This window comes from Chelon labrosus (genome assembly GCF_963514085.1).
Source record: "Chelon labrosus genome assembly, chromosome: 22".
Lineage (NCBI taxonomy): Eukaryota > Metazoa > Chordata > Actinopteri > Mugiliformes > Mugilidae > Chelon > Chelon labrosus.
The window spans coordinates 8397115-8421543 of record NC_140355.1 but is presented as its reverse complement, the minus strand read 5'-3'; the positions used below and the strand labels follow the sequence as shown (position 1 = coordinate 8421543).

Sequence of the window (24429 nt, the reverse complement as noted above, 5' to 3'; positions counted from 1 at the left end):
ACACATTTTACAATTGTATCATCCTCATATTCTCCGTTACAGTTCAATTTCGACATGCCCCCTTTCTATTCAAAGAATATGAGAGTGCATCATCCAAACTCATCCACAGTGTTTCAGAATGGCACTATGTTGGTATGCGTGTTACCTGTGTATAGGCATAAGTATAATTCTGTTTCTGCTGTTTCCTCTCCTGGTATTTCTTGAGAGACTCAAGCTGATCTGCGTCCAGCTGTTCTTCCAGCGGTACCTTGGATGAACAAAATAACCACTCAGTTAACTTGTCAGGAAGTCAAAAGAGTTCAAACAGAACACAAAAAATGAAGAGGAGTCTACCTCTTGAGGAGGGTTCCACCAGCGTTGAGCAATCCCAGGGTTCTTCTTCACTGCCTGGTCTCTGATCAGCTCCTGACGCTCACGCTCCAGCTCATGAACCTGACAGGAAAATAACGCAGACTACAATCAAAGAGCTTTCCAGACACTATTGATAGCATTTTCATTTCATATTAAATTCATTCATGTTTTCACAATTTCACACTGTCACTAACTTTAAGTGCCTTGTTTGAGGCCTGTACCCTGATGACGGGCTACCACAAGACTGAGGAAGTGACAAATAAAAGCCTCCCATTGCCTTTAGCCCAAATTATAGAAAGCTACTAAGTCTAAAAGAGGAAGATCTGTTAGGGATTTATTTTCATTACTACACTTTGCAGTGGTTATCAGTGTTTCCTAATCTGCAAGGAAAATGTGACCACAACCGACCTTTTGGGTTTTGCTGTCAGATATGTGATTGTCATTCTCAGGGTTACCACACATTTTCAATTTTAAAAAGTCCTTCCTCTTCTCATCATTTCATGATCTGACCCATTGTTCTTTGTGCTATTTGCCTAATAAACTGTGACTGTTCATGACGCATAAACCTTGCACACACTTTCCAGAGGTTTTTATATTTGGTGTAGTAATACTGGAGGTTTGACTCTGAAAACCTTTTTTAGTTATTTATTCATTTATTTATACACTACTCAAAAACAATAAAGGAACTCCTTGAAAACACATCAACTGAATCCCACCCCCCACCGAGCTACTGGAAAGTCTGAGGTGCAACCTGGCGGCGTTGGATGGACCGAAACGCAATGTTCCAGAGGTGTTCTGTTGGATTTAGGTCAGGCGATTGTCGGGGCCAGTCAGTGGTCTCAATTTCTTCTTCCTCCAGGTACTGCCTGCATACTCTCACGACATGAGGTTGGGCATTGTAGTGCACCAGGAGGAACCAAGCACCCACTGCACCAACCTAGGGCCTAACATTGGGTGCAAGGATTTCATATCGATACCGGCAGAGTACCATTGTCTATTGTGTAGAGGTCTGTCTTTGCCTCCATAGATATGCCTCCACAGACCATCACTGACGCACCACTAAACCGGTCATGCTGAACGATGTTACAGGCAACATAACGTTCTCCACGGCTTCTCCAGACCCTTTCACGTCTGTCACATGTGCTCAGGGTGAACCTCCTGTGAAAAGCACAGAGCGCCAGTAGTAGACCTGCCAATTCTGGTGTTCTAGGGCAAATGCCAGTCACGCTCCACAGTGCTGGGCAGAGAGCCCAGGGCCCACTAGAGGATGTCGGCCCTCGTGGCCACCCTCATGGCCACCCTCATGAAGTGTGTTTCTGATTGTTTGGTCAGAGACATTGACACTAGTGGCCTGCTGGAGGTCATTCTGTAGGGCTCTGGCTGTTCCTTATTGTACAAAGGAGCAGATTATGGTTCTACTGATGGGTCGAGGATCTTCTACAGCCCTGTCCAAAAATCATGTTAGTGGTCTCCATCTGTTAAACCATTTCTGTTTTGGGAGTCGTCTCATTGTTTTCCTCTAGTGCACGTGTTGTTCATTTCATTAAAACCAAAGCAGCTAAAACTGGTTAACAAACCCCTCTGCTACTTAACTGACCAGATCAATATCAGATCAAGTTGAACTGACTCGAAGCTATACGCTCATTATTATTAGGTGTCCCTTTAATTTTTTTTGAGCAGTGTAATGTATTACACATAACAGTTAACAGTTAATGACTCTGCTGTTCATATTGTGTCTCACACAAAACAGCAAATATGAACAGTAGGAATTATTATTGTTATTATAAAAAGAAATGTCATAAGAACTGTCTTGACTTGCTATGTACTAAATACCTAGTAAAGAAGTCCTATCCTAAGTGGTCACTCTAAAAGAAAATGCTTGTGTATTGTATGATTATTTAGCAGGACTTGCTTTTTGCACTTGTACTTAAACGTATCTGTTACACCCTATGCATTATCTAACAACCATTTACCTCCTCTGTGGGCCGTCTCCTTGTCACCCTGACATGCTGCTCCTCTCCAGGGGTGAACAGTTTTGCTGGCCGCCTCTCCTCCTGAAACGCTCGCAGCTCAAACTTCGCCTTGCCGTGCCCCGACTCGTCTCTGTGCACAAGCCCGTTGCTCCTCACGGGAGACTCCTCCTGGTGGAGGAACGTGGTTTGTTTTTGTCCCTCTACGACGATCGACTGGTGATTGACAGGGGAAGAGGCGGACACGCAGACAGAAGGAGAGGTTCCGTCAACGCTGATTGGCTTGCTGTGCTCTGACGGAGAGGCGTTGCCATTGGTGGGTGTGTCCGATGCTGCGTCTAGCACCTGGTCCAGATAGCGGATCTCCTGTAAACACAGCCGGTCATGAAACTGTTGTAGCGTTCACAGCTACATCAGGAATATATATCAGTTGGTGGTTAACCACTTCAGCTATATTATATATAAACATTGGGGGACACTTCTACACCATACGATTCTGGGTTTAACAATAAAAGCATATTTATAATGCCAGATAATTGAAGGGTTTTATTGGCAAAAATAAGAATATATTCACCTTTGCAAAGAATAGATGCCTTTTGCATGAAATTCACTAACCTGTATTGATAATATTTTGTCAAAAATGTTCACAGAAACTGTGTCAATTTCATTCATTTTATGAAACCTTCATATTAGCTCAACACTGAATGCAGCTGACCTGGAATTATGTTCTCAGTGCAACTGGCCTTAGGACCAAACGAAAGCTAAAAGCTAAGGTCATAAATGCTGCACAGTTAATTGTTATCATACTGTATGCTCTTTATAAACATTGTGGTATATAAATGCACAATTCTTATTATAATAATAACTGAAGTCTATGAGCTTGCAATTTAATGGATGAAAATGAAATCTGGTAAGAGGTGGGACAGACAAGCCCTGTTTTAGCTCAGGTTACTGGAAAAAAGGACAGGAAATTGAATAAAAGTCAAGAAATTCAAAACATTACTCTAAACCATCACAAAATCAGTTACAATGAACCTAATTGAAGCAGCATCTGTCAAAGTTTCTGGTTCTGTTACCTGCTTCATTCCAGAAATTAAAAGAATAAACTTGAGCTGAGTCTTGTTCCAAGAAGCTGCATACCTGCACCACCTCACTGTCAGGAGACACTTTCACACCAACTGCGTTGTGGGCTCGGCTACTGGGGCTGCTGAGGCAGCCATGCTGGATCTGCTGGCTCTCCAGTTCCATGGTTGCAGGCCTGTCAGTGATAACGCTGACCGATTCCTGGAAACTGACGCTCTTCAGGGCTCGCTCTCTTGGTACTGTGTCACTGACATCCTCGGCTGCCTGCCACGTTTTCTGTTTCAACAAACAAACAAACAAACAACGTGCTTTTCAGAGATGCTGTCGGCTCCAAGTGAGGACTTAAAGACCTTTAATAAACTGACTCTCCTAACGTGAGGTCACACATCATACGCACACACACGTCACACTTAAATCTGCCTGTCTGCATTGCAGCAGCACAGTATGCCGTGTATTCTTATCCCTTCTTACCACTAGGGGGAGCCAAATTCCATGCTGCTGCTTCATGACAGACTACTTCAAACTTTATTTGCATTAAAAAACTATTGTATCTTCATGATGATCATTATGGAAATGTTTCCAGGACAGGGACAAAACAGTCCCCCCCCTCAACGACAGGAAAGTACCCAAACTGTTAATGGAAATTAGCTGCACCGGTTTCAGTAGGAGTTGCTATTTAAACCTCAAACTTCCAAACCAACTTCTACTCCCCTATAACTGAAGAAGCTACTCAGATGAGTGGTGAAACATCTTCTCAAAAAACTCTACAAGTCCAGTTGCCTTTTTTAAACCTTTTTTGGATATATCATGACCTGGATGACTGAGAACCTTCACAGACACAGATGGCTTTAGTTCACAGTGTGTGGAAGCCTTTTATCCAGTGATATAACCATAATACTGACGAATGACAGTTATTAACGTATATCATGAATGTTCCCTGTTCTATTACATTTTGTGAACATGTCATTTCCTTTTTTACATTTTTCAAGTCTAAACCATATTGCACTTGTCAGTATTAGAGGCTGATTTATCTGGACAAGAAATTCCCAAACATTTGGCATGCAGGGATCAGACCTGTGACCTCCTAGTTTAGTGAATTATCCACTAACACATTCCAGACACACTGTTAGCATAACGTCAACAGCTACAGTTACACCCATGTGTCTTTATTGAGCTTTCTCTATTCTCTCTATACTCTACTTGCTTCCTTTTTACTGCCCTGGACACATTACGCCTCTACCTAAAGGACGTTTTAGCTTCCATGAGGACGACGTTGACCCCTGTCTTTCTAACATGTCACTCACATGCACAACCGTAAGAGGGAAGTTTTTGGTTTTTATCCCCATTCTACACCTAAAGCCTCCAATCAGACTCCCATTACATAACGTCCATGGACATTTCTACTGATAAATGTTTTTTTTTCTAAAGTACTCCTCCCTGTTTTCTCTCCCTTTTGGCTTCTTGGTCCTCCCCTCTTCCTCTCCACAGCACTTTTCCTTCCTCTCTTGCTTCCTCTCTGGTCAGTGAAGTCACATGGACGATTATAACAGCGTGGCTCTGTTCGAAAAGCCTCCTCCTTGTCTCCCTCACGATGAAGCAACAATTTCCTCGACACTCCCCTCTCCTCCTGACGTTTCTCTTTTTTATAGCCCTCTCCTCCACCATCCTCTGAGAAAAAAAAACATCCTCTGAGGGCATTTTGGTGACCCATGTGGCTCTGTCACATGCACATTCTTTACTTTAAACTGTCTCATTAAGAAAAATGTGACACAGTGTATATATAAGTGTAAACACATTTTCTTAAACGAACAATTTAGGTCCACTGATCGACAAATCTACTCCAATTTAGTAATTTTACTAAGCTAACATTTGCTAGTAAGCACAAGTCATAACTTAGGGTAATGGAATTTTATCTACTAGTCTGATAGATTAAGTCTGATTAATCCTGCAGAAGATAACCGCTTCTGTGTCTGTGTGTTTTTAAAATCCATTCAGGTTTTTGAGAGACATTTGTCTCATGGTGATGCTAGAGGGGAAGAAGAGATCCCCAAAGTCATTAACGTCTTTACAAATGTTCTGGACATCCCATCTGTCATTCTTCAGATATGGCAAACTAGACCAGTCAGCAATGGGCCGATAGATGGACCAACAGTGCCATCCCTGGATCCATTAGCACAGCCAACAAAAGCACCACATCATACCGCTGACCACAAGCCACACGTCAGCTTTTTATATTCAGCACAGGGAATTGTTTAACCACACTGTGATTGACGTAGAGCCATATCACAGACATGTTCAAACTGCTGCATTCATTCCTCCTCTTCCCTCCATCTCCAGTTTCATTGTTTTCTTCTCACTCCCCCACGCTCTCTCTCTCCATCAACAGGTCAAATGATTTTTCGCCCGGTTAATTACATTAGCGACCATGTGAGGACCAGATGTCCATTCTATTTACGCACTCACCCAGAGGAGGTCTTCTGCTACTGCTTACTTGACCCACTGTATATTCTGTATGAGTGTGCACACGCAAGAATGTGTGTGTAGGAGTGTGTGTCCATGAGGCAGGTCAGTACAGAGGGGGAGGATATCCTGTTACTGCCTCAGGAAAACAGTACTACAATACAGGAATGTCTCATATGCAATGCAATTCCTCTGAGCCCAAAAAGAAGTGTGTGTGTGTGTGTGTGTGTGTGACGGTAGCCGTGCAGTGGTGCATGCATAAGTGTGCTCTTTCAAGTGCGTGTACTTGTATAGCAGGTGTGTGTTCCCGTGTGTGTTTCTGACTCTCTTTGAGGTGAACTGACATTCCAGGCATAACTAGCTGTCCTCAAGGCTCGGACTTTAATACTCGCGATGAAGGACATTGTAGACCCTGCTCTAGACCGTGTGTGTGCGCATGAGAAAGTGAATGCATGCAAGTGTGAAACAGGAACCTCAATAAAAAATGATGATGAATGTCTCCCACGGGATAACCTGTTTCATCAGAAATGTGTTTTAGCCCTTTGAGCAGCACTTTCTAAAAGTATGTAAATACAGATGAATGTCTATGTTATAATACAACCACCGCCATGATGTCAAAACTCTGTGTAGAGTTTTTCCTAAAAAGGAAAGAAAGTTGAGGAAAACTGTATACAGTGAAGACATCTTGAGACTTCCTTCTAATTTACAGAGTCTTGTCGGGGTTAGGACTTGTGTTTAGAATAAGTGTAAAGGGTTAGGTCCATTTTAGGGTTAGTTTTTAGGTAGATTTAAAGCTAAGAAAATTGTCCTCCCACTCTCACTCAGGCGTCTCAATAATCCGACTGATATCGTAAGGAGGAATTCCTAAGAAGTCATTCCTCAGGAGTTGATCTGAGTCACTGGTGCAGTTTTATTTTCCCGTGAATATCTCCATCTATCACATCTGGAGATGCTTAAGCTCTGACTGCGATGCGTAACAATCGCAAACACACCCGCGTAAACACCACATCTGGACGTACACACTCATCTACATGCCTCAGACGCTGAGGGGGTTTCGACACTGGAACGTATTCAACAGAATGAGGATACACCCGACCACATCCTGACGGGAAAGACAGTCACAATCTTTAAGTTTCACAGACGCTATCTTTCGGTTTCTCTTTACTAACACACTTTCCATGACTACAATATCACGCCCTCTCTTAGAGCGCATACTTCAGGCTGAACACATGGCAAACACAAAATAAAGATATGATAGTATACATCCCCAGACACACGTAAACACACACAAACTAAGCTCCTGTGTAGCCCAGTGCAGTCACTGTTCCCGGCTCCGTTTCCTGGCTAAATATGATCCCGTATAGAAACTAGAGCCTGCTGCTCGCTTAGCCTGGTGTTCTTATATCCAAACAGCCTGTTTCGTGAACCCAGGCCAAACAGCGTTATCCAGTACTTATTCATGATTTCAGTCACCCTCCCTTTAAGGAAGATAACAGCGATGGTACATCACTGACATACTGAATCAGTGGTTAAATTGATAAATGTTAGGTAACTGGCTGGCTGTGTCAGCAGACAGATGGCTTGTGGAAGGGAACGAGCAGCTGGGAAAAACGTCAGGCCAGAAACAGAGGAATCAGTTGGTCAGAGTGCGCATTTTAACATTATGATGCAACATCTGGACAAACACAGCAACAGTATTTCAACTCTGACATCAATACCTAATCTAAAATATGCGAGTCTGTCTATGGACTGGATTTATTTCTCTTCTTCTCTTTAAGTCTTCAGTTCATATTCACACGCTCTAGCTCAAAACTATTTAAGACTGGACATAAATATTTTACAACAATATTGAAGGCTCGATATTTTAACTGCTTCGCTTGTCCTCTGTTATTATTTCTGACCAAATAAAGTTATGATCCATCTAAAACATCACAAACAGGGTCACTACTCACCTGCTGCTCTTACATGTACCAGTAGATTCATCTATTTTACCGACAGTTGTAAATCCATGCTGAACAGAAAGTTTGATAATATAACGATATAATAATTTCTGCTATTCGTGTGTCTTCCTTTCAAAAGCTTTATCCAGTTTAGCGCTGTTCACTTGAGTCAAGCCCTGGTCCGTCCTGTTCCAGATAGTGGGAGTGCCGACTTTTCTCTGGCCAAGCCTTTTCCTCCTCTTCTTCTCCTCCTTTTCCTCCCCTCCCGTCTCTTTCCTCTCCTCCACAAAGCCTCTCCTTTCTCAGTAACATTCCTGCCGGGCGCACGGTAAGCTGTGATGTCATGGGCTAAAAGCGTGTGTGCATGTGTGAGGGTGTGTGCGTTTGTCCAGACGCCCCCATGCACAAAGACCCCTTCTGTGCGAGCCCCCCCGACACACACACACACACACAGACCAAAAACATCCACCATGCGCCTCCTCCCTTCCTGTAAGACCAAACCCCTTCGAGGTGTATGCTGCTCCCCTCCTTCCTTTTAACCTACAGGCCCTGTCAAAAGTGAGGAGACAGGGAGAAAGAGGCAGGCACAGAGGCAATGATGAGGAGATGATGACTGATGAAATGGGAGGGAGTGATAAGAGGGTAATGATGTTTTCTTCTGTCATCATCTGTATGAGACTGTTGACTCAGTTCCTTATGAGGGTTAGACTGATTCACTGGTTGTATCCACCCTTTAATAAAAAAGAATGAGACGTGCTGCTTCATCCTGTCTTAAAGCTTTTAAGCCTCAAAGTATTTCATTATTAGTGAGAAGAACTTAAATGCTAGACGCCGGTATATTGACAAAGATATAACTTCCTGGGAGAACTCATCCACCAAAGCACTAACCCTAACTATCAAGTATTGGTAACTTCAAAGAAAAAAGATGCCAGGGTTACTCTAAGGCTATCCATGTGTCTGCTGGTGTTGTGTGAGCGTGCATGTGTTGGGTCAGCGGATCAGGCTGCTAGAAACCAGAGCTGTCCCGAGCCATGGTTCACTTTCTCTGCTGACAAACACAACATCGAGACGCAATGGAACTGGAAACACTTTCCTCGAATTTACAAGCGCAATTAGCATTATTGTGTTTGCAGCTGCTAAATGATGGAGGACGGAGTTACACGCAAGGTGCCAATATCAGATTGCATTTCAGCCTTTTGGGGTAAAAGGATAATTTTTTTAAAAAGCCAAACAAGAACATAAACAAACTGTGTTAGAGTAGTATAGTATAGCCTATTCCTCAGGTATTATATTTGCTATAATTAGCCACTTCTCTCTACTGTGAAAAATTTTGCTGTATTAGTCCGTAATATTTGAGTATCAGGTCTGAAATACCAGCTTTCAAACTTCAAAAAAAGAAGTTCTTCTTTCAAGAAAAAGACTCTTTTATGGGACAGCATGTGGAGAACAGCCTGGTGGTCCAGAGGTCAGAGAGGTTATCCTTCCAAGGCAAAGGAAGCACTGAGAAAGCCAGCGTGAGCCCATTGACCTCTGCGCGTCCTGTCAGAGTGTGACAAGCAATAGCTTCCCCTTCCCCCTAAACGCAGATTGAATCCTCCCAACAATGCAAAATAAATGAACAAATAAACAAATGAAGAGTGGAGCTGCGTCACCGATAGAAAATCCTGGTTCTCCTGTCCCTTTTAGGTGCCCCTGTTGGAAAAGTCAAAGCTCTTGGTGAGTTCCCAGGCTAGAAATAACTCTGAGCCATATGATCAAGAGAAATCGGTCACAGAAAATTGGGACAGTAACCCAATTATTGCAGATGCACTGGGGAGTTCAATTTCGGGGTTGGCTGAACTGCACAAAGAGACTTGTGATGGTCTTTAGTGTTTGCCGGCGCTGATGATTTATAGAGGGACGGGCTGATTGTTGTAAATAACGGAGAAACTGTTACAGGTGAAAAGACAAAGAAAGATGGACAGACTGAAAGACAGCAAGGGCCATATGTTTATGTGGGAAAACATGCAACTGGGTCAACACTATTCAGTCAATAAAGAGTTGCGCCCAGAGCAGTCTTATGTCACTGAAGCTGATCATAATTGATCCGAAACATAGAATGACATACTTAACCACTGCAGCATTTCAGAAAGTGAGAAATGTCTACCTATGCAGAAAATTAGTAGTCCAAAGTTTTATGCACATACAGTAAGAAATCAAGGTTTCACAATGTAAAAAACTAAAAAATTGATTATATTTATCAATGTTCTGAGTCAAAACAATCTTGATTTGACAGATCTCTTATCAATTCATAAAAGCCTTGGATCAGTTTACTTAAATATGCACCATTTCTTGCGTCCACAGTTTGAGAAATCTTCCGTGGGGCTAGTTACTCATGACTGATTTTGCATGCCTGCACAACCAGATTAGTCCACATGCGAGGCAGAGGCTACAACTCTTAGAGGCCCCTGAAACATCTGCCTGAAAGCTGCGTGAAGGCTGATGTTTGGCAGCATTTTGGATTTAAAAAGTATGACGTCAGAGAAGAGCTGGACAAAAGCAAAGTCAAATGCAAAATGTGTAAACTAGAGGTAAAACTTTGTGAACATGCCACAAATCTATGAAACCGGTGACAAAATTGGCCCTGTGAAAATCTATTTCATAACTAAATAAAATACTTTTGAAGCTGACGTATCTATCTGGACCTTGTTCTTCAGTCGTGATACCCAGCCTGGACGTAGATCACTTTTATTAGTAATGAGGTCATGGCAGAGTGGCTCCAGGGTATACAGTCAGGGTCGGTTTAAACATGTGATTGTGCATACTACATGGGGAAGACGATATGGATCTAACACAAGCAAGTTTGAAGTCACAATAAAAGTCTTTCAGTAGTGAATTGTGTATCTATTTTGACGCATTTTGGACTGAAACAGGTTATCCCGTGCAATAAATTGCAACTGGACAACACCATGTGTAAACAGCAACAATGCCTTATTGTGTTTATCAGAGGCAACGAGCATAAGCAACTAATTGTACAAGAGTTTGGAACTTGAATCCTAAAAATGTGTTATATACAAAGTGTAGGTATTAATGGTAGAGTACGTACTCATTCATGAAGTTATTATAACTGTTCAGGAATAAGGCCACGCCTCATGTCAATCTATTTCCCATGCTTACCTACAAAAGTGTGTCTATGCCCTCTGTCTCTATGTTTGTCTCATTCTCAACCCTCACCCCATTTTGCTTTTTTCTTTGTTTCCTTTCCCTTTTTTTTTTTAATGCAGGGGACAAGGAGACAAAGACTCCTGACCCACCCTGAGTCTCACCCCCTGGGTTCCTCCTTGACAGAAGGCCATCCTCCATTTCCACATTTGATCCCTCTTATCCCTTTCCTTCAACCCCTCTCATTTGTCCGTTTATTTCCCTCAGGTCCTGTCAAGCTTCCTTGCTTCAATTAAGATGTGGTCTTTGTTAATGAAAAAGCAACAGGGCAGGGCTTACATAGAAATGAACAACCGTTACATTCAAGCCCTTGCCAAACAAGTTCAAACAATGCTGATATGGCAAGTAAAGCATCTCAAAGCAGAGCTGAGTCTTAAATCTGTAATAAATCTGTCTTATTCCTACACTGGTACAGTAGCAACATCTTTTACCTTAACCTTAACCAATGATTGACTGGAAGAAAAACATAAGAAAGAATAAAACAGATTATGGAAAGCATCCAAGACAAGTCTCAGATACACCATATTAAAAACAAACTCCCTGAGGAGGGATTACAGTCTAAAAAGGAAAGTGATCGACAGCGAGGACAAACACGGATTAACATCGGTCTGGCTTTTCCTTCTTGGAAAGCACTAAAAGAAGGGAAAGGACTGAGAGACTGTGGCGATATGTTGTACGCACGTAATTTGTCATTAACCTCAGTCAATTATGAACAGTGTCAACATGTGATGAGATCTCCTTAGCCTCATCAACAAGTACAAGATATGCAGTAGGTGGTAATTAAAAGTAATGAAACTGCATGTGGGGTGAAAAATAAAAAAAGCTGTACATTTTCTGATATAATCAAATAAAAGGTTTTAAAAGTTTTTAACCGGAGACCCAAAAGAAAGCATGACTGGACCAGCGTGGTGTATTTTCCAGACTATTTAAAAACTGATTTGGGTGGACATCAGACATTTCCAGAACAGGAAGGGAGGATTTCGAATTTGTTGTTTAGACTGAGAAGAAAATGTCAGTCGTCTATGAACTATGTTCATTGTGTATGTTTTTCAGGTTATGAAGTTCGATCAAAGGCAACCGCTTTCAGGTGGCTGCTGGCGATCACCGAGTCCAGCAGAGCCTGAAATTTAAGTCTACTCCACCTCTATCCTCCAGTTTCAGATTTTCTGAAGACAGTCTTTCTGCACGATCAAAATAGCAACGACAAAATAAACAGTGGATGGTGATCAATCTTCACTGAATCAAACACAAAAAAAAAAAAAAAAAAAAGAGGAAGCAACTGATTGGATAAAAGCCTATCATCATTCACATGTCTTCTAAACAGGAAACCAGGAAGTTGTGCTAACTTGTATCTGTGGAAATGGCCCTCAACACAGGAAATACACCAAAACATAGAGACCACCTGCACAAAAACAGACACGCAAACACAAACTACAAGCAATGGGTCAGGAAGTTCACCGTGATCAACATGCACAAATTAATTAAAACCTATAAACATTAAACAATGATAATTGGCTTATTTACATTTCGGTTCTACAAAACAATTTTAAATATTTTAAAGCTGGCTAATCTCCTGTTAGCAGCTTTGAATCAGCATCCACAAACCTAAGGAACAGCAAAGCAGTACGGTTGCAACAAAGAAACGTCGATCTTGTTCAGCTACAACTAGTATAATAAGGTCTGTTGTGCCTCTTCTCACAGCTACATACACAGACACCCAAGCAAAGCGGCAGCATGCTGCAGCACTGCAAGAGAATAATAATGAAGGTGAATTTCACCTACCATCCGCCAGAGAGCTTGAATCAACAGCCAGACTGAAATCATGTTAAAATCCCTTTTGAGGTTTGAAAGTTACCGAGGAATGCATTGCATGTCTGGATTCATAGCAACTATTTGTGTCTCTTTCGAAACGGCTCATGACACCGCTCACACACATCCCAGACCCCCTAAGACCCCTTCATGGAACGACAACAAAGGGCCTGACGAGAGCTTCAGTGGGATTCAACAGGCTGAATACTAATGCTACACTCCACACACACACAAACACACACAGACGCACACACATGCTCACAGCTGAGGGCTCTTAAGCAGAAAGGTCTGTAGCCGGCGAGTGTGACCAGTTATGTACACAAGCTCTCTAAGCACAGGACGGACATCCAGATTAACACAGCCAGCGCGAGTACAGGGCTAACTGGGAGAATACACAGTCCAGCAGTAACACTGAACAGCCGACCATTATTTCTTAACTGTATGTCTTGGAGTAAAGACAGCGACTGTATTGATTTAAGGCAGATCTGTGTGTGTGTATAATAATATTTCATGCTGTGGAAGCAAAACAAACTGGACTTTGCTGGGCTGGTTGCCCAGTGAAATGGTGCGCTGTGTGTATTATGTGGCAGTCAATGCACAGTGAGTCAGTCATTGGTGCATAATAAGCACGGGTTAAAGGGTGAGTCCATTTTTTTTGGAGGCTTTTATGTCATTCTGTAGTTTCCCAATAATGAAGCTAGCCTCATCAACATTAGACTAAGTATTCACGTCCAAACATTCAAATCTTGCTCATAGTACGTACAGTATGCTTTAGCGTCAGCATGCTATATTACCAAACCCTTCTAAAAGTGTTTTGCCATATGACCTGACATCGGTCTGGTCTGGTATGATGACATTATTACACATGAATCACCTAGTACGCACAGTGCCTCTTTATAACTGAGCCAAGCCTTCTGTGAGAACTGCGTGTTATCAATCTTTCAAAAATGTTCCTCTCTCCCCAGCAGTTACTCTTTGTTCTTCCCCGATTTGGTTTAACCTTCGTCCAGCAAATTAGCTAGTGCCCTCATGCTCGGCTGAACAAAGCCGGTGATTGGCTGTTCTGTTGCGGGCTGCAATGATCGGGATGTAACCACATGCCTGTTGAAAAGGCTTTCAAGCGAACATTTTTATTTTCTGCAAGTCCAAAAAAAAAATCTAAGTGCTGATAATTGCATACATGTTACCATTAAGACTGTAGAGGATTAGGGCACAGATTTCAGGGCGGCTGTGGCTCAGTAGGTAGAGCGGGTTGTCCACGAACCAGAGGGTTAGCGGTTCGATTCCCCGGAATGTGCCACATGCCGAAGTGTCCTTGAGCAAGACACTGAACCCCCAGTTGCTCCCAGTGCGTGGCACTGGTGTGTGAATGTGTGTGTGCTTGTGTGAGCGAATGGGTAGATGTGTCTGTGACTGTAAAAGCGCTTTGAGTGCCAATAGGTAGAAAAGCGCTACATAAAAGCAAGGCCATTACCATTTCACTGTCAAAGAATAGCATAGATTCATAAAGAAAATGTCAAATTAAGTGTTACTGAACTAAATGTGACAATTTATTGCGATACTAATTGAAGGTGATGTCACCCGGGTCTAATCTAAATATCTGGCATAACACGGCAACAAAATGGATCAATGTTTCTGGAAATTATTAATGAAAGCATTATTTTAGTGCTAATTCAATTACTGCCATCAGGCAGCAAGAAACAGCGATGGAGCCATAGCCAAGTGTAATAAGTTAATTTGATTAGTATCCAATTGACTAAATGGACCAGGCATCTTTAATTAGGAGTAATACGTTTAGATATTAGAGAGGCCTGCACAACTGTGACTATTAATAGATTTCATCATCCTATGATTATGTCATTATGGTATGAAAATCTGCCTGCATATTGGATCGGGCAGGTTGTTTTATCTGGTTATTATAGAGTAAAAAGAAACCAATATGACTTTATTATGGCATTAAATGGTTTTGTTGGTCTTCCACTAAAACTTCAACGTAGTTTGACCAAGTTTTAAACTTACTGTTGCATTCTACCACTGAAATATATCTCTGCGTCATATCATTTGTGACTGTCCACTTAAAGCAGAACGAAGACAAACCAATGAAGTTTGTTTGTGGGTATTCGGGACACGTAGCTTTCTTCCCCTCCTTCCCTTCAACTCCACCGGTTACGTAACAGTCCAGCCCTCTGCTCTGCTGTGGTTAATCCAGCAGGACACGGCACATGCTGCCAACTATCGTTCCCCTCATTTGATATCCCATCATCACATCACAGCATGCACACAGTGAAGCACAAGAGCAGCTCTTCTTCTTCTTCTTCTTCATCTTATCAGCTGCTTGCCTTTATGACATTTAACTCCCAAACTGTAACCTTCACATGGCTGGATGAGCCTGAGGGTTTCAACAATGCGGCTGTGCGTATCTGTGTGTGGAGGAAAAGCCACCGAGCATATAATTCTAATCCTTTCCCAGCGTGAATCAGCCCACTTTAGTATTGTGTCCCACAGTACTCTCAGCACAGAGACCACACAGCGAGCATAACTGGCTAACAGGGCAAAAGGTTCTGAATAAAATTAAGACATGTGGTCAGAGAAGCTGCGGCCATGCGAGCTTTTTGTGGCTTTTATGTGGAGCGAAAAGAGCCCATTAGCTTCACACAAAACCAAGAAAATGGTGTATAATTAATGCAAAGTGGCTTTTAGCTGTTTTGCACTCAAATTACTGGATTGGTTGTTGGATTTGATTTTAGTTTCCAAAAACAAGTTAATTACACTTGCATGTTGTCGATTTTTTGTTGGCAGTAGGTGCTGGTTTTTATGCAAAAATAAGGCCAATTTGCAACCAGTCAAACACAACTAATGGGTTTCACCTACGAGCGCCACATATTCCAGGTAGAACATAAATTGCTCAAAAGAGAAAATTTAGCACGGCCTTACGTGGAAGTCAAATAATGGAGAACGGTAAGATCAGTGACATTACAGCACACTGGGATAAAAGCTTCCTATGTTCAGGCAATTTGACACACCTACCAAAACAGAATAATATAATTAAGTAATACTCTATTGAAAAAGTCACCACCTTGTCAAACAATACCTCCAAGGAAAGCTGGTCCCAAGTCAAATAATACAACTTCAGTAAAATGTCATAACATAACAAACATAGCGAACGTATCAAGATTTGAGTCTGACCTTATCCTCCATCACCAGTCCACTTTTCTTCAGCATGGTATTTGCACTGTTTTTAGAAATAACATCCCGTCTCCGTGTTTTCAAGCCGCATAGTTGCCCTGGAGTTATTAAAGAGCAAAAGCTGATTCCTCCTAACCAAGAGGCAGAGCACGCTAGCAGTGTTGTCCGAAGAGAGTGAACCTCTTCCCACTGTTAGTTTATAGCATTAACTAGCTCTGCTCCGTCTGACGCTGTGAAAAGCAGCGTGTTAATCACCAGTCTATTTCCGGCAGCTAGCTCATTAGCCTGCAGTATTTAGACAGAGCAAGGAGGCTTCACACAGGACAAAAACAGGCTGGGGCAATAAACACATCTGAGCCTAACAATTACAGTGCCATCTATTTATATGGATACTTCTGGGTGTCCTTTTCCCATCAGAACTATTTTCAATGCAACATATACAGCTGAATTTATATCTGGTATACATGTGCATACTAATACTGCATAAACTAAAACTGGTTCAGTCTAAGTACATTTCTTGAACCGTGCATCAATAGAATAACAACCTTAAGTGACCTAATAGTGACCTAATACTGTTTTTTTTTTAATCCAAATGTTATTAACATTTAACAAACTATTCCATACAGCAGTTGCAATGATAACAGTGTGTTCTCACACTTGAAAAAAGTAATTTCAATCCTGCACGACTACATGCAAATCAGTCTCCCCCATCCCAATTGGAACAGCATGCTAGTTGTTAGTCATTTACCATTGTGACAGGCACAGACCAGATGGCTGAACCCCAAGTGTACAGTAAAACAAATCTTGAAGAAATGGCCCAATGACTCAGCTTGGGTCTTACAAGAATTAACGCCACCCAAAATAGAGCAACGTGCCCTGAGCCTTCCTCGCACGTTCTGCAACACCTAGAGTGAAATTCTGACATTCCAGTCTGAAGCAGGAATGTGATAACAAGACCTCTGCAGCTTTTCACCACGAAAAACCTAGCACTGTTTTAGTGAGGCGCAGCCCTGAGATTAGAGGTCAGGCCCCCTCCTGACTTCCCAGAACCACAGATAAAGTCAACGGTTTTGTTTTTAGTCCAAGTGTTTGCACTTTACGGGCAGCTCTGGTCAGACTGTTCTGGTCGGGGAAGTGTTAGGCAGCTGGAAAAGTGAGGAATGTTGAGTCTGATGGAAGAATTTCTTTTTTTTTTTTTTTTTTTTTTTAAATACGTCCCGTTCCCTGCATCTTTGCACTGCATTCTCATTGTCTTTGTGTGCATATTTGTTGTAAACACAGCATTTGTGCAAGCAGGTGGTTTGTGCTTTGCTTTGTGTTAAATGAATGGGATCTGTTGCGCGGTACAACAATAGTTGGTGGATGCTGTGGACAATGCTGATTAGCGGAGATTGTGTAATGGTGGACATCACATGGCTGGGTTGTATTGTTACATTTCCTGCATCCCTCCAGATCTCTTCCTCTCTGGAACACAAATACCAATAGGCTGGACAAAATGCTTTTCTAAGATGGAATATGGCAAAAAAAAAAAAAAGACTGTTGGACCTTGTTAGGTATTTGATTACAACATCTGTTGCTGTAAAAGCCCCTGTTGTTTTGCAATATTATGATGGATGTGGCAGGGAGAGCCTGAGCTTCAAATTAGCCTGTTTACAGACCTCTAAACTTCTGTCCACGTCTTTGTCTTTTGAGAAACAGTTTTGTTTGGAGAATCCCTAGCCTGAGAAATGATCGAGACAATCAGAGCTTTGGAGGGAAGCCACTTCTTGTGCCAGAGGTAGAATCCATGCCAAACAATAGTGTGAACGAGACAGACACAGTTTAAACATGGACTGTAAATAACATAAAAAAAAAAGTCATGAAAGTCCAGGCTTTTTATTAGGAAATAGCAAACCTATATACCAAAACCATTTGCAATCATAGAATTTGTGCTCATGACAAAGGTAAGTTTCCTTTTTCTATAGCATGTTAATTATTTTCATACTGAAAAATTCATTATTTTAGACCTTCATCTCTCTTTGCTGCATTACGAATGAAGCTGCTATGAGAAGTAAACCAGACAACACTATGCCCCTTGATCACTTTTAGCTGTCATCTACTCCCATGAGCCAAACGAAAATAGCCACCAAGTGTCATCCACACCCCGAAGAACCACTTACAATTCCATCAGCTTCAGACGGGCTCAAACATGAGGAGGCTTTGTTTAAATCCAGGGGAAATCATTTTCGAGGCTAGGTTTAACAGCCCGCGGGGCGCTCACATGACGAACACCCAAGCCACATGTCGTCTTTCCCATTCATGTTGTGCAGTCATTGTCAGCTGATAATAAACACATTAATGAACAAAGAGGCGTACTGTGTTTCCACAACGTGGGTTAGTCCATTCGGGCGCCATTCATTTTATTGTAATGTTTGGGAAGTCATCCCATAACACAAGGTGGAGGATCACTCTCCTCCTGGACGACGGCCAGCGGAGGCCCAACAACAGATCAGCCGCTGAAAGGTCATCGGCCAGTTAATGTCAACAACACTTCGAGTGGTGTGAAGCTGAACAGACTTCCTAGCTGCATCCTCCCTAACGTTTTCCTCCCTCTCCTAACATGCGCTCCTCAAACGAACCCGCACCATAAGCACCTGCGCCGCCCTTTATTTCTCTGTGCACCTATTATCTCCAGTCATCACGTCGGCCTCTGTCATCCCGTCTCTCCTGCAGTGCCTCGTTCCTATTTCCACCTCCTGTGTACTTCTGGCACAGCAAGCTTTAGAATCGTCCGCACACAGCTGTTATATAACCTGTGATTATGTGTGTATGTGTGTGTGTGTGTGTGTGCGCGCTTTCTGGGAAGAGGGAGAGGCTCGGAGGAAGAAGACATCACAGATAACTTTGTTTTTCCCGTCAGTGTTCTCACACACTCCACGGTGTCGAGAGGGGTGTGGACGGAAAGTGTGTTTCCATGGGACGCGCCACGCAAACACGCAGAAACCTCGAGCTAAGTTATCGAACACCGACCGCGTCAGCGGGACATTCAGCGTCTCCCGTCATCGACTATTAAACTGAACTGCAGAGGTTGCTTTGATTTTGCCGTCCCCGGGCCCAGCGGAGGTATTGGCAGTCGCTCCCTCTGAGTTGGCAGTTTCATGCTTGGCGTCGTTATTTCCAGAATCAGCTACCAGTCACAAATGATGACCACACAAAACAGTGAACGCTGATGATGAGCTACTCCAAACAGAGTGTGGTCAATAAAAACAGCCTTAAACCTCAACTACGCTTTGTTTGCCCTTTAATATTGGATGTGACTGATCATATCTGACCAGAACCTCATCAGTGGCTTCATCATTGACCTACAGGTTACAGTTCTAGTGCACTGCAAACCTACCTGAGGAGTGACTTAAGCACGGACTGCTCCCTCTGTAATTGGACAAAATTATATGGAGCAAAACTGATCTGAAGATATATCGTTCTTGTACCGCTGGCCTCCTTTGCATCCTCATTTTCCTCTTGCCAGCTGGCTGTGTTTGCCCGTCTTAAAGGAACTGCTGAGTACACTGAGTGCAAAAACAAATAAAGGTCGTCACATGGAAGAAATCTCTTCACAGAGCGACAGCAAGAGACAATGCTGTCGAAGCCTTCACCACGACCTTTGGCACTGCATTCATGAAAAAATGTCAATAGCACCACTGAAGTAAAATCAATTAGCGCGACTGAAAACGATAGAACAAGGCCAAGGTTATTCTTTTCTCTCCGTGCAGCTTATTTACAGCAAGGTGCAACAGAAGCAAGATATAGATATAGCAGGCTAGGTGTGTGTTTAAAGGGAATGTTTCTGCATAATGACCATATATGATCGGGAAGTATTAATACACTGGAATGATTCGACTAAAAAAAACAAGCATCAAGCAATTAAATCCAGCGTGTCCATCCCTCCTTGAACATTGACTAAAGTCTCCCAGCAAAAAAAAATTTAAGTTGCTTGGCAACAGATGCGGGCAAAGAAAAAAAGAAAATCTGCAGCACACAAATCAGGTCAAACAACTTTTTTTCAGAGAGCTTTAACAGCACACCACCAGCACCTTCAGAAATACTATCAAACTACAGTAATACTGTAAAATAAGATGACAAGTCACTGTGGTGTACACGCAGAGGGGTAGCTAGATTGGATGCTGAAGAAAAACAACATATCTCTACATTTTGGTGAGGGAAAAGACAAGAGCAAGCATCAACGCAGCTGTCTTGCTAAGTCATTCAGCGCGTGGAGGATGGAAACCAGGTTAAGGTCATTCCTGTATGTAGGTTAAAGTGATGCAGAGGAGGAGCTCGAGGAGACGGAGGGAGACCACTGCAGCAAGCAGTCTGGTCCACTGACCTCCTTTGGCTGTGCCTCTCTCTCCCTCTCTCTCTCTTTCTCTCTCTGTGTGTCTCTTTTGAAAGGAGGGTGCGGTATCCCGTGTCCTCTTCACTTTAAAGCCAGTCAGTGTAATGACAGACCCTGTTTCTGTTAACCAGAAAACAACACACAGAACCGAAAGCACCTTAAACCCATTAACTGACAGCACAAACCCCACCGCCTGTACACTTTCCCTGGATGCCCCAAGCTGCTTTGGAGTTGTCAGTCTAACGGGAACTTGCGTTATATACGTTTTTGTTGTGTACTTTTGTTTAAATTGAATCTACCTGTGCGGAGGGAGGTGTGTCGACGGAGCTCCTTACGACCGGCTAATTAGCTTATAATAATAGCGGATTAGTTTTTAACGACGGAAGATTAACCGACCTGCTCTTTTTCTTCTTCTCCTTCTTCAGCTCCCTTTGTCCCCTTCCTCGGTGTTCACCTCGATAAAGCAGCCGCTGCACCAACCGTCGCCGGGACGTTCAACGCAACAGACGAACACGAGAAGTAACGGGTGTTCGTGTGCTCGCGGTAGTAACGGTAACGGCAGCCTCTGACTGGGATGACATTGAGCTTTACGCGCCAGCTTTTCCAACCGGCGGTTCCCTACTCCTCCTCCTCCTCCTCCTCCTCTTCTTTCTCCTCCTTCTCTCTTTCCTCCCCTCCTCTCCTCTCACCCCCTCTTTTTTTTTCTTTTTTTCTTCTAGGCACGCGCGCTGAATAATGCAGGGCTCGCGAGGTCCCGGGAGTGTTTTCTGTCCCGTTCCAGAGACAATCGGAGAGAGAGAGAGAGAGCCCGGCCGGCGGCGAGCTCCAGCCAAGCACAATGAGGCCGACCCGCGCGGATCAGGTTACAGCCGTGCTGCCTTTCATTCATTTATTCAGCCGCGAAACAATCTGACTGCAGCTCAGCCAGGCCGACCTGCCGGCCCCTGTACCCCACCTCTCTCTCTCTCTCTCTGTCTGTCTGTCTGTCTCCCCGCCTCCCCTCCTCTACACCTCGGGCCCTGACAAACAGCCCTCCTCTACCAAATGTGCTCAGGTGGCATTTTCAGAAAAACAAAAACGAGCTCAGAACCCTCCAGAACAGGCGCCGCTAAATAGGCTGCCCTGTTTACCCAAGAAGTAAGTAAATAGTATTTATACACCAGTCAGCCACATCATTATAACCACTGGCAGGGGAAGTAAGTAACATTGACCATCTTGTGACAATACAATGTTCTGCTGGGAAACTTTTGGACCTGGCATTCGAGTGGATGTTACTTAGACATGTACCACCCACCTAGACCAGACTAGGCACCCCCACCCCATAGCAATGCAGCAGCCATCCCCAGCAGGATGCAGCCTGACACAGACACACACACACAAACTCATAAAAACATGACAAACAGCACAAGGTGTTGACCTGGCCTCCAAATTCACTAGATCCCAAACTGATCAAGTATCTGTGGGATGCACTGGGACAAGCCTGATCCACAGAGGAACCTCAAACCCTCAGAAGGTCCATGTCCATTCTCTGATGAGTCTGTTTTGGAGGGAGACCTACACAATATACACACAGGACGGTGGTCATAAAGTTACGCCTGATCGGTGTATAATACAGTATCAAAGATATCACAGTAGAGGTTTGTCTACTGAAGGTCACTATAAATGTAGTATTTTATTATAATATCAGTTTACAGATACTGCAACAGAATGGTGAAAGGCTATAGTCCTATAAGGTCAGAAATGAACCATGATAGAAACACTGTAAAGAGACATCACTTCACACTGTAGAGCATTTTTATACCTGCAGAAAGGAAACAAAGCGAAAACTGAATGGCATCCCAAATATGCCCCTTGAGCAGATATCCAATTCAGCAGAAAAAAAAAAAAAAGCTACACTAAAGAACCTAGAGGACACCGTGAACAAGCCTGAGCTCCAGGTGGATTATCTCTCTTAAAGCACACATTTGCAATTTCCACCCTTTACTGCTTGAGCTGCGTTTTCACGTTAGCAGGCTGAATGTTCTGTACCCGGCTCACATGTAGTCAACAACAGCGATGTCGTGGCAAAAACACCCCGCGCGGCTGAAAAGAACTCACAGCACCGTCACCGTCTTGTTCCTGGCATGATTTGTTCTTCCTCCACATCTTTTCTGAACTCCACCTTTTCCCCACTGAGGCAAATTGGACAGCAACACACAAACGCATTCAAACACACACATAAAGTAGGCGCAATTTCAGTGAGCGGCAGCCCAGAAGACGGATAATGGTTCTGCTGCTTGGGTGCATGTAATCTTCCATAAAGGGCGAACAAATGGTCCCCTCTTTACAACCACATCATGAAAGGTTTTCCTGGCAGACAGTCACCCGGTCTAGTCCCACTCTCTTTAGATGTGAAATCCCGCTTTCTGACCAGTGTTTGAATAATATCTCAGAGTAACACTTGCCCTATATTTAGTTGTAAATTCAGAGATACACATTACTCACCATGGCGGTGTGAGGATGTCTGGTTGGAATGGGAGCTTGATAGCCATTAGCCGTTGTCATGGAAACCCCTGGCATTCGGCTGTAGTCTGTGACAAAGACAAAAATTAAGTTATAGTTACTGTCATCTTCTTTCCTGTTGCTCTCCACCTGCATGTGGCTTATTTCACGTCAATGTTGTCATGCCTGCAGACTAAAACTATAATCAAATCTGAAGTGATCTGAACTGATAAAGCGCATGAGCATTTAGAGTCAAAATGGTGTGACAGTGGTTCTCCTCTAACCTTTAAACACATTTATTTCCACTATAAACAACTCAATTGCACTCCAAGCTCCAAGCTTTTCCCATTCGTCCACTGAATCATTATTCATTTTCTTAATGAAATAAGAAAATTTGCCTCCTCTGGCCTGTTATCTGGTGTCGTAAGCTCCAACAGGATGTAATCCATCTGTCTTCTCCATGCAAATCTGATACTGTGAAAAGCGAGTGACGCAAACGTGCATCTGACCTGTAGATATGGTAATATTACCAGGCAGCGTTCCGTATTTATACAACCTGCACACATGCCCTTGTGGTGGATTGTAATCAATGGCTAATTAAATCTGCATTATATGCCATTATATGCCGTTTGACACGTATTCTAGCAGTATATCTTAGCTTCATGATGGTTCATCATTTGACACCCCCATTTAGCTAGTGGGCCAGGCTAAATAACACAAACAATTCTGTGTTTAATTCAATCCAGTTTAACATCACCAAAATCGACATCCTCTAAAATGATGAACCTTTCTGATGCCGTTTCAGCATAAACTGAACATTACGACAGCCGTGACGGAGGGTTTAGGGCAGGGCTGTCACATTAAAATGAATTTGTTTTCACTAATGTACAAAATGAATTTTGGTCAAAATGAAGTGTGTCAAAACCGCACACCAGGAATTTGTTCTCCGCATTTAACAACCAAATGAGCACACTCGGAGCTGTGGGCAGCCACGCAAGGCGCACAGGGAGCAGGGAGTTTTAGGTGCCGTAGACAGAGACGGGATCGAACCAGTGCTGTTCCCAGAGCTGCTCCTCTAACCACTACCCCACAGCTCCCTGTGAGAACACTATTTTATTTAATAGGATCATCCGTATGAGCATGTCTTCAGTGCGCTCTCTACCTGTGCTTTATTTTGGTTGTTTTTTTTGCTGATTCAGTGACCCACTTCCACCCTGAGGAGTACACTGGATTTCAAATGCCATCATCTTCAACCTCCTTACGCCTAGTTGCTCACTGCAACCGAAGGAGCTGCACTGCTGCATGAGTAGAACGTGGATGCATCAAAACAGATTTGCTCTGTAACTACCAATGCTACTGCTAGTACTACTTCAACTACCACTGCTAGTGCTACCGTTACCGTAGTTGTCATCTCATCAAAGTAACTTCTATGGTTCTAAATGACTGGTGGTTTAGTTTAGGTTTTTATTGGAATCATCTGTAAGTGAAACTCACGTAACTAGTGTCTGAAAATGACCCAATATTCACTTGGGATTAGGGGCGTTTTGGAATAGTGTGAAGGAAAGATACAGAAGGT

At 43.0% G+C, this 24429-nt stretch overlaps 1 protein-coding gene across 3 annotated transcripts in view; it reads right to left on the bottom strand.

Annotated features, from left to right (window-relative positions):
• The window catches only part of palm2akap2 (PALM2 and AKAP2 fusion), a 78183-nt gene that overhangs the window by 7985 nt on the left and 45769 nt on the right, over positions 1–24429 (bottom strand). For all 3 annotated transcript variants that reach the window (XM_084572477.1, XM_084572475.1, XM_084572476.1), the window contains 5 exons: positions 22857–22942; positions 3462–3680; positions 2325–2687; positions 334–432; positions 146–247 (listed from right to left, as the gene is read on the bottom strand). In XM_084572477.1, coding sequence (XP_084428603.1) covers positions 146–247; positions 334–432; positions 2325–2687; positions 3462–3680; positions 22857–22942 — 869 coding nt within the window. The remainder of the gene's footprint in view (positions 1–145; positions 248–333; positions 433–2324; positions 2688–3461; positions 3681–22856; positions 22943–24429) is intronic.